Source organism: Lithobates pipiens, unplaced genomic scaffold (assembly GCF_037356315.1).
Source record: "Lithobates pipiens isolate NorthernLeopardFrog02 unplaced genomic scaffold, aLitPip1_a1.2 Scaffold_25, whole genome shotgun sequence".
In the NCBI taxonomy this organism is placed as follows: Eukaryota; Metazoa; Chordata; class Amphibia; order Anura; family Ranidae; genus Lithobates; species Lithobates pipiens.
In genome coordinates this window covers 185,040,441-185,051,681 of record NW_027507787.1, presented here as the reverse complement: position 1 = coordinate 185,051,681, position 11,241 = coordinate 185,040,441, and the positions used below count along the sequence as shown (strand labels likewise).

Sequence of the window (11,241 nt, the reverse complement as noted above, 5' to 3'; positions counted from 1 at the left end):
GGGGGGGCCTGCCTCATTGAGGGAGTCGCCCTTGCTGAGGTTGTTTAATGAGGTGGGGTGGATGGAGATGTGGAGGCACAAAAACCCTTTGGAGAGGCAGTTTTCCTGTTTCTCCAAAACGCATGGAACATTATCTAGGATTGATTTAGCAGTAGGTAACACTGCTCCCCTCCATTTCGGAGATGATATACAAACCACGCAGTGTATCTGACCACTCCCACTTGGTGATTAGCTTGATTGTGGCTACGCTGTCGGGGTTGATCAGGGCACCCTGGAAATTCAATGCCTTTTGGCTGAAATGATTTCTGTCCCCTACTGAGCTGGAGCGGAGCATGCAGGAATTCTTGGAGAGGCAGGAGTTTGTGGATTCCCCCTTGACTCAATGGGAGGTTTTTAAAGCTTACGTAAGCGGGCTATTAATTGCAGAAATTACGAAGGTTAAAAGACAGTCAGCGGGGCAGAGGGATGACCTGGAGAGGCTGGTGCAGGACTTGGAGGAACAGTATGCTCCGGACTCCAATGATGCTGCCAAGGAGGCATGGCAGTCGGCTCAGGCTACTTATGAGTGTCTGCTGTCCTCTACGGCAGAGAGGAAAAGATTCTTCTCAAAGGTGAAATATTTTGAGGAGGGGGAAACTACGGGTCGCCTGTTAGCTAAGATAGCAAACTCACAGCAAAGGTCCCCTGTTATAGGAGCAATATTTTGCAGGAACTGGCAGCGTTTTATGAGAGACTATACCTACCAACCGGGGAGTATACCATGGAGAACTTATGGGATACCTACAGGGTATTAACTTCCCACAAATTACGAATGAGCACAGACAGATGCCCCACTTACAGTGGAGGAGTTACAGGCAGCGATAGCGGAGTACCCTAACTGTAAGGCCCCTGGGTGGGACGGACTTCCCATAGAAATTTACAAACAATACGCTGATATCCTACTTCCTAAGTTGCTGGAGGTATTTGAGGCAGCTAGGGAACATGGGACCTTGCCCCCCTCGATGTCCACGGCAAATATTGTTCTTATTTTAAAACCAGGGAAGGATTCCCTCGATCCAGGATCGTACAGGCCCATCTCTTTGTTGCAGAGTGATGTCAAACTGCTGGCTAAAGTCCTTGCACTTAGACTAACTAAGGTCATTACAGCTATAATACACCCGGACCAAGCTGGGTTTATGCCGAATAAGTCCACGGCGGTAAACCTCAGGAGACTCTATCTGAATATTCAGTCTCTGGCAGATAATATGGGACAGGGGGCCTTGCTCTAATTGGATGCTATGAAAGGCCTTCAATAGCATTGAATGGGAATATGTATGGGGGGTTCTTCAGAGGTTCGGGTTTGGGGAAACGTATATTTCCTGGGTCCGTTTGCTCTATTGTCACCCACAGGCAGCAATTAGGGAGGCGGGGAGAGTATCCCATTCCTTTGCGTTGGGCCGGGGGACGAGACAGGGATGCCCACTGTCTCTCCTGCTCTTCGCTCTAGCTATTGAATCTTTGGCCATTGCAATTAGAGACCACCCGGGTATTATCGGCTTCCATTATGGGCACACGCATGAGAAGCTGATGCTCTATGTGGATGACACTCTGATTCTGCTAGGAGACGTTGCAGGTTCCATTCGAGTAGCCATGTCGACCATAGCGGAATTCAGGGTGTATTCTGTGCTCCGGATTAACTGGACAAAATCCTCCCTGATGCTCCTTGAGAAAAATGGTGAGCCACCCGTTGATAGCTCCACACCCTTGGTTACATCCTTTAGGTACCTGGGAGTTCAGGTGTCACCCACGGTGAGAGATTACGGGGGGGTGTTGAATATTTCCCCACTGCTGCAGAAATTTTGAGACCAAATTTAAGACGTGGAACTCACTCTGCCTGTCGGTAGCGGGCAGGGTGAATTTGATTAAGATGATACTTTTGCCCCAGCTACTTTATGTACTCCACAACTCTCCAGTGGTGGTCCTTCTGAAAACATTTGGAATTGTGAACTTCCTTTTCCGTTTCCTAATCTGAAAAAATCACCCCCCCCCCCCCCCCCAGGATTAAACTCGAAAACTTACAGCGCCCTAAGGACGAGGGCGGGCTCGCCCTGCCGAACCCATGGTTATATTACCTGGTGGCACAACTCCAACACCTCATAGAGACTATAGAGGGGGAAGCAGATAGGCCAGGCCATACCCGTAGTTCTTCAGAGGCTGTGATGTTGCACACAGTGAACCGAGACTCTAGCTTTTTGGAAACCAAATAAGAAATACCCAACCTACAATCTCCTACAGAAAATTTGGAACAAAAGTAGATACCTGCATGGAGTGACAGGGTACACAGAGTTTAGCCCAATATGGTCCAATGGAAGATACCCTGAGATAGCACAGATACAACATGGGGCATCGTGGAAGAGATATGGAGTGGTATATGTTCGGGAGATTTTCCAAAATGGTGTCCTACTGTCTTTTGAGGCTCTGCGGGACAGATTTGGCTTGCCGCCCAGTATGCGGTTTTATTATATGCAATTGAGGCACGCGGTGCAGGCGCAGAGTAGAGCCTCTGAGTGGGCTACTTCGCCAGCGCCAGTGTTTAACTTAATACTGAGGGCAGCCACCACTAAAGGTTTTATCTCTCAATGCTACAATATGCTCCTGCAGAGTCTCCTAAATAAACATCCCCTGAAAATGAAGAGTGGGTGGGACAGGGATGTAGGACCCATAGATGAGGAACAGTGGGAAGAAATCTTGCAGGCAGTGCCCATTAGTTCCCTGAATGTGTCAAAGCGGTTATCACAGTTGTATCTTCTAAGGGTTTACTATACCCCATATAGATTGCATAAAATGGGTCTTAGGCCTACCCCGTTGTGTACCAGGTGCAAGAGGGATCACGGAGACCTGATCCACCTACTGTGGAGGTGCCCGAAGCTTCACTCCTATTGGGGTGGTGTGGTGGACACCATAAATAGGGTGTTTCGGATCTCTATGCCCACCGACCCCAAACAATGTTTGTTAAATATATTGGTAGTCTTTGAATGGGAGGAGGGGGGTCAGAATAGCAGTTATTAGAACTTACAGTTAGCACAAAAGACGATAATGCTCCATTGGATATCGGAGGATCCGCCCACAGTTGAGGAGTGGATTTCCGCAGTTGGGAATATGATTAGAATGCAGAAAATGGTATATCAACACAGGGGATTCTCCCGGAGGTTTGAAAAGCTTTGGGGACCATGGCTGGATGTACATGGGCTGGTCCCGGTGGATCTGGTGATGGGCAGATTACTAAGAGTAAATGCTGGTTAAGTGAACTCATACGGAATATTGACCCTCTAGAGAAATGGAGACGGGAAATACAAAGTTGGAGAAGAGTGGGGGGTGTCTCATCTATGAAGGTTTGGTAGTAATTCTGTAATGCACATGTGCTGAACATGCAATGTAAACTGTGAAATGTTGAAGCCTGGTTATGTTTGTTCATGTTGAACTCAATAAACTTTTCTTTGGATAAAAAACCAAAAAAAAACAAAATTAAGCTTTTTGGATAGCATAGGGTTAAAGTGGTTTTATACACCTTGTTTTTACTTTTACGGTTTAGGAGATATTTACTTTGCCTGCAGCCGCTGACGTCAGCGGCGCATGCACTGTGAAGGCCTGGCTGAAGGTCTGGCAGATGCTGCTGAACCCTGCTGGGAAGAAGACATACAACTGCTTTAACACCCCTGTAACGTTTGTTTTGCTGCCTGTGCCCCTGTTCTGAAGATTTCACCTCACTTTCTGTCCCAAGGACTATTGTATTTTAAAAATTTTGGGCTGTTGTGGAAGCAAGCCTTGGTGATAAAGCTTCAGTGAAGACACCTTTTTCCCCATGATAACTCTTACAGGAGTGAATTTCCCTTACTTGGGGGGGGGGGGGGTAGATTTCCTCTCACTTCCTGTTATCGCCCTCCATTTGTAAGTAGTTACAAACTAACAAGTTCTTAAAGTGGAAGTAGTGGTGAAGCATTGGAAGGCTTTTGGCATATCTACATGATCCCCTTTGTGGCTCCTCCAATCATTTTAGTACATGGCTCGGCTTTTCCTTTAGTATATCACGGGTGTAAAATGTGCTCCGTTTGGGGTATCTGGCTTCAACTCTTAAAATAAGGATTTATTTACAATAGGGAAATAAATACATTATCTAGTTGCAGATGAGGAAACAGGGTAAACCAATGGAGAGGGAGATGGAACAGGGAAAAAGGAGGGGGGTGTCTGTCTTCTATCATACACACATCCTCACTAAATCTCTCATAGCAAGGGCCCTTTTGTCCAGAGTTTAAACATCCTCCAGTTGGGGGGGGGGGGGGGGGGGGTTGGTAATTGCAGTCAGTGTAGATCAGGGGTCAAGTCCTGGGGAAAAAAAAAGTGTGGGAACTCCCACCTAAGATCCACTCCCCCACCAAAAAAAATAAAAATAATGATACGCTCATATGCATATATATTTTACAGAAAATACAGTGCAAAATTTATTGTAAAAGTGCCAGTTTACAAAAACAAAATAATTTAACTAGTCAAACTAACAGAATAATCAACACAAGAACGGAGGGGGACAGCAGAATGGAGGGGGACATGGAGGAAAACTGGAGGGGGACAGCATCAGAACGGAGGGGGAGTGGGGGACACAGCAGCAGAACGGAGGGGGAGTGGGGGAGATAGGGGGACACAGCAGCAGAATGGAGGGGGGAGTGGGGGACACAGCAGAAGAACGGAGGGGGGAGTGGGGGAGACAGCAGTAGAACAGAGGGGGAGTCAGCAGCAGAACGGAGGGTGAGTGAGGGAGACAGCAGCAGAACGGAGGGGTAGCGGGGAAGACAGCAGCAGAACGAAGGGGGAGTCAGCAGCAGAACGGAGGGGGAGTGGGGGAGACAGCAGCAGAACGGAGGGGGGGTGGGGGAGACAGCAGCAGAATGGAGGGGGAGTGGGGGAGACAGCAGCAGAACGGAGGGGGAGTATGCTCACTGTAACTAACAAAGTGTGTGTAACACACTAACCTGGAAGTTTCTCAATGACTCTGGCGGGCAGCAAACTCGCTGCGGACCTCGTGGGTGGGAGGACTTGGAGGCTCAGCTCAGGAGAGAAGAAGTTGAACTGGAGAAGTCTGGTAGCTCAGAGTTGGGCTGCACTGCTGGCAATGTGCTACAGTGGCTGCGGGAGTAGTCGGTGGCGGCCCAGGACTGTCTGGCAATGACTGGGCAGTGGGCACAGGCTGGATTCTTACCAGCAGTAAGTGTGGCTCTGTCTGGTGTGGTGTCTGTGGCTGGCTGCTCTCTCTCAGAGGCGCTGCTCAGCCTAGCAACCAGTTACTCAGGCATATGCAGGACGCAGCTTCTAACAGGAACAGAGTTCCTGTTGTGGAAAAAGTACAGGAACTCTGTTCCCATGCGCTCCCGCAGGACTTGAGCCCTGGTGCAGATATGTTAAAAAAAAAGGACATATAAAAAAAGTGTATTGTATAGGTTTACAGTTGACTTCTTGATCACCACATCAGCTGTCCACATGATCTCCCAGCACAGGGGGTAAGCTGTCATTTTAACCAGATCTGGGCAGCAAATTCCTGGTATTCAGAATGTCCATTCTATCCCTCCTCCTTCGATAACTCATACGGTCCAGGTTTAGGGACAGGGGTCCTATTAGTCAAGTGTTAAACTCATGCATTTAGCTAGCCCTTTTGGATGTTGGCCAGATGTGCAAATGTCCTTTTGCAGTGTACTCCTACCGAGAAGGCTTATTACATTTCATGTCCAACAGCAAGGATATCAATTTTCATTGAATATTACAAGTGCCAAAACACTTTCATTTATATGCTTTAGTACAGGGGCGGCACGTCCATTAAGGGCACATGGGCAAGGCCTCTCCTTTCCATCATCGCTGCCACCCCCTATTCATGTGTCCAGCCCCTTTCAGGATACAAGCACATGAGTAGAGCCAGACACTCCAATAGGCTTTAAAATAGGATGGGCTCCGGTCGCAGATCATTGCGCTCTGAGCCAACCCAGGTGTGTTAGGATAGTGAATTAATATTTGCTATTCTAACACTGAATCACCTCTCCACCAATCAGAAAGCGCGGGTCTAATACAGTTTCCAAATTGGCTTAAAGGGCAGGCGACCCTATTGGACGCCTAGGTCGAGGAGGAGGGAGATGCACTGCGGAGGCCGCCATGATCCACAGGACAAAGAAAGAAAGCCGACGCTCACCAGCCACGCTGCCTGCCCGCGTCCTAGATGGAGTAAGTGCGGGTTTTTAAAGTGTTTGCCGCCCCCCCCCCCCCCCAAATGAAGAAAACATCAGCTGCCACTGCTTTCCTATCTTCCAGGGGCCCACACCTTGTGATCCATCGTTTCAGAAATCTGCTCTGCAAAACACGGTTGTCTGGTAGGAATTTTGTTCTTAAAACCACATTCAGCGTTCAGCGATTACGGGAAAAATGATGTCCTGGTTAAATGTGTGCCTAACAGGCTCATCAGTCAATTTATAATTTTCAGCTTTTCTGAGGGTTTAATTTACTTCTTTTTCAGGAATTTGGGTCTTCATGGGTTGTCAGCTAAAATCTGCGAATGAGTGGCCTGAAGTTATGTTTTTATCATTTTCAAAAGGAAATATACAAAGGGAAGGATCCCCCCCCCCCTTTTTTTTTTAATGGTGCCTCCTTTTGTTGATTTAGGTTATCATCACCTTGCTGGAGGATCCAAATAACTGAAATAATACCAGTTACTTCCTAAGAGACCATCTACCATTTATGGACTTTACTGCTTTCTTATGTAAAATCCAATTTAAATTCCCTTTTCATCCAGCCTCTTGAGCGCCCATTACTGTGGTCTTTTTTTTTGAGTAGTGGGACTGATCCTCTCCCTTTTCCTTCCACAGCCACTGAAAGGCTGCAGGAGAAAAAGGGAAGCAATTGGTTTCTCTATATGCCACCTCTCCTATCCAGGTGTACAGAGGGCCGCATGGGGCCACCTGTGGCTTTTGGGGTTTGTATCCCATGTTATGCCTATGAGCAGAATTTCGCTACCGGGCTTCATGCTTCTCCTCAAGCCTTAAATTCCCTTGCATTTGCATGTTGACTTTGTAAGGAGGTAAAAGAGGATCTTCTGGTTTTGGCACAAATTTATTTATATTTGAAATGTTAGCTCTATATGGCAGGAATTTTTTTTTTTTTAAATTAGTATTTTCAAGCTGGTAACACAATCGATTGGATTTGGTAATTTCCAGTCTGGCAAATTGTGTACAAAGTTTTGGCCAGATTATTGTATTTATATTGTCAGTGTCGCTAAGAAAATTGTTAACTTAGAACTTTTTCCTGCCATTATGGCTGTGGCACTTTGGAACAAACAGTTCAGCTGCAAGAGAGTATTAAACCCCCCCGTTCACACTGAATGCAACTTTGAAATCGTGCTACCTCACTTGACGTGGCATGTTTTCAAAGCCACAGGTCAGTGCAACTTCATGTGTGACTTCATGCTCAGATCTCCATGCAACTCACCCCTGAAATCACAAAAAGTAGCAGAGGAGACTTCCCTCCTCTCTGCACAGTCAGAGTCGCACCAATTTTAACAACTCAGTAGCAGACAATAGGGTGCGACTTTGAACTGTCAAAGCACATGGTGTCACATTGGTGTGAACGGTGGGGGGGGGGCTTATTCCTAAATCTTGCAATAGGATTTTTATGCAATTCAAGGTCTTTGTGAAGATATCTTCATGTAATATTTAGGTTAAAGTCAGTCATTTCCAGGCTTGCAAACATTTAATAGCAGATGCTCCGTTTTAGGCCACCAGTTGAGTAAAGGCCTACAATGTCTATAAACACCAGTTCCTTTTGATTACAGGTATTTCTTATATATTAAAAGTGGTTCTAAAAAAAAAATAAAAAATAAACTGAAAGCAGGCCTTTGTCTGAAAGTACAAAATATTTAAAAAGGAAAATGTTAGATGCATCCATACATTTGTTTACATACACATCTCCTGAGGTGTAAAAAATATGTAATCTTGAATGAAATGTAAATGTTTTTTTTTTTTTTTTTTACAGAAACCACTTTCCGTTTTTAAAATGACATGGCACAACAGCCCAGTTGAAATGCATTCCCAGACATGCCAAATGGCTAAAATAGAAATGACCTTTTGAAATGTTACATATGTCAAACACTTAGATTCCAACCCTGCTCAATAAATGATCATACACAGATAAAAGATAAATTAAAATACAAGAGAAGTTGAAAGGCACATCTTCATGCTCATTTAAGGAAAAAAAAAAAAAAAAAGCACATGCATAGAATACAAGAATAAAAATGTGTAGAGCGATTGTGTGCTATAACCCAACTCAGCCTTTTGCAATAAAGATAGGGCCAATTAAACTCAAGTTTTGATGAGCTGCCATGGATTACTACATACCATTCCCAGCACCAAAGCCCTTATGTATAAAAGGGTCTGACAGAAATGCTCATTTGCTACAGTGGCAGCATTTCACTCAAAGCCTCTCTGGATTTATTTTTCTATTTAGGGTTTTATATTCACACAAGTCTGCCGTCTGTGTCCCTCATTGGTGCCAAGGACTTGTAATCCAGCACTGCAGATGTGCCCATGCTGGCCCGTCCTCACCAGTCCCCTAGCAACAGCATCACCAGTTCAGTATGTCTTCTGGACCCTGGGGAGGGCACTTCACTGGGCAGCCAGTAGAAGTGTCCACATCACTCAAGTGGTGACATGGTCACCTAAAAAAGAAACCCTCCTCCTTTGCACATTTGGATAAAAAAAATGTTTTACATTTTTTTTGGACAGTGATTATTGGGGGGGGGGGGGGGGGTCGGGGTGCTATCAAATTTAAATAACAAGGAAGTAACCACAAAGTAGTGTGTTCCGACCTTTATGGAAAGGAGGAATCTATTTTTTAGCTGTAGACTGTTGCACAGGTTGTGATCAGGTGGTAAATAAGCAGATATTTTTGTCCGGAACAGTGTGTGGGCTGGTAACAGCAATTCTAAAAGTCTCTGAAATAAAATTGGTTTGTTGAAATGCAATAGCCTGAGCTTACAGAAACAGTTTATGTAAAGGGCAGTAGGCCAAGTTATTGAAATGATCTCTACTCTGGTATCTAGCACTATTGGCCGCTTAGATCCCCTCCTACATGCCATGATCTCAGATTTCCCTTAGCATAACTTTTGTTAATATGAGGTTTATCCATTTGGATATAATGCTACTTAACGTGAGCCATTTACATTAGGTCAATCAAGAATTGCTAGGAAAAAATAAAAATTATAATATGGCATAGGTTGTACCATGTCCTGAGCAATGCCAATCTAGTGGACAGTTCATAATTCCTGAGGATACTAGCATGGCTGAGTGTTCTTCTGCTGTCAGTCAAATGTCCATTGTCTCAAACTGCAAGTAATGCCATCTCTTTGGTGTCTGCATCTGTACCATTCCCAATGACCTTTTTGGCCCATTTATGAAGACGACTGTATAAGGGGAAACCCTTGTTTTCCCTATACAGATATAGTCCAGTTATTTCATTCCATTGAGGACTTGGCTGTACCTCTTCCACTGGGTATTCATGTACCATTTCCTGCTCTTCTTTATTTAAAGCCACAAAACCAAAGAACTGCTTGACATTACTGGCAGCAAGGACTTTTGCATGGACTTCAGCGGTACGGTTGAAGAGTTCCTTCTCGCTGGAGCGATACTGACCCCAGTACTGTTCTTGTAGGTAGCTCAAAGGAGAGCAGCAGTGGTGCAGGCACTTGAGTAAAAAAATGGCTGAGGCAACTACCGCAATTAGAATCCAACCAATAAACTAGAATAAAAGAAAATAAATAGATTAAGAGAAACTGAAACTAATGGCAACAAACACTTTACACATCTGTGATATTATCACTGCATATAGCAGAAGCAGCAATAATTCAAGGGCGTTATTCACAATTAACTCTAAACTGAGAACCTGTAAAAGGCAGCACCTTTGGGTACTGAAGTTTGTCACCATTTAAAAAGGGAGCGTTTTAAAGCTCGACATGTTTGGTATCCATTTAGTCAACGTAACCTCATCTTTTACCAAAACAATTTGGGTAATATATTGTGATAGCGTCCACTAAAATGAAATTTTTTTTTATTATTATTATTTTTTTTAATTAAAATATGGGTTTGATAAAACCGTTGCCCTAATGTGTGAAAGATAGTCTTGAAGCCTTAAAATATGGCTTTAATGTGTATGCAAAAAACAGACTTTGGCAGCAAAAAGGTTCATCTTACACCTTTATAGAGCTGGCCATACATTGTTATATTTTTGTGCAAACAGTCATACAAGATTATTCATCAAAGCATTCAACAATGCAATCAGTGACCATACAAATTTCACATGAAATTCTGAAATATTTAGTTTGATCGCCTTGACAACATTGCAAAATAAATTAATTACGATTCATGAACTGAAATTCCACCAGTGCGTGGCCAGCATTTGAGATTCTCTACACAAGTGCTGTAACAGAAAAGCAAGGCAGAATTTTGAAATTGGAGGTGGTTAGCACTACGTCCTTACACTGCCTGTCTATTTCTCAGACCTTAGGTGGGCTTTAAAAAGGCGATATTAAACTTTTTGTGGGATTTAAATTATGAAGTCTATTTTTAGCCTTGGTACCAGGTTAAACTGGTGCCATGTCCAGCACCCCAGGTTTCCCCGTCTCAGGATGGCTGCTCGCTTTTGCAGAATCCTATGGAGCCACTTTTGCATGCAAAGACAATAGCTGCATCTCCCTACACTGTGTGCATAGACAGGAAGGAAGAAGAAGAAGAAGAAACCCCCCCCCCCATAGACCTGTAGTTTACGATGGCGAGACACACACACACACACACACACACACACACACACACACACACACACACACACACTTCATCCCTCCTTTCTTCTCCAATTTAAACTAATTTGAGAGACGGAACATTTATTGTGCTCAATGTGTTAAGCTAACAAATGCTGAGGGTTTAATACTTTACAAACGTTTAAAAAAAAAGAAAAAAAAAAAAAGAAGAAGAAAAGAAGAGCATCTAACCTCTTTTCCACCACTGTAGGCTCCACAGGGACTATTAAAAGAGTCTTGTTAGTGTTGTTGAAAAGAGAAGACTGGGGACAGACAGGTAAAACTTATGTAGGAGGATTTGTTCCATTTCTGTACCACCTGAGGCCAGTCACTTCACTGGATATAGGCAAGGATGTACACCTACTTTAGGGCTTCTTGCACATTGG

At 44.4% G+C, this 11,241-nt stretch overlaps 1 protein-coding gene across 1 annotated transcript in view; it reads right to left on the bottom strand.

Annotated features, from left to right (window-relative positions):
• Nucleotides 1–4,449: 4,449 nt before the first annotated feature.
• CALHM2 (calcium homeostasis modulator family member 2) overlaps nt 4,450–11,241 on the bottom strand; it is a 29,823-nt gene continuing 23,031 nt past the window's right edge. The window contains exon 3 of the mRNA XM_077455273.1: nt 4,450–9,801. Within this exon, the coding sequence (XP_077311399.1) occupies nt 9,385–9,801 (417 nt within the window). The 3' untranslated portion in view covers nt 4,450–9,384. The remainder of the gene's footprint in view (nt 9,802–11,241) is intronic.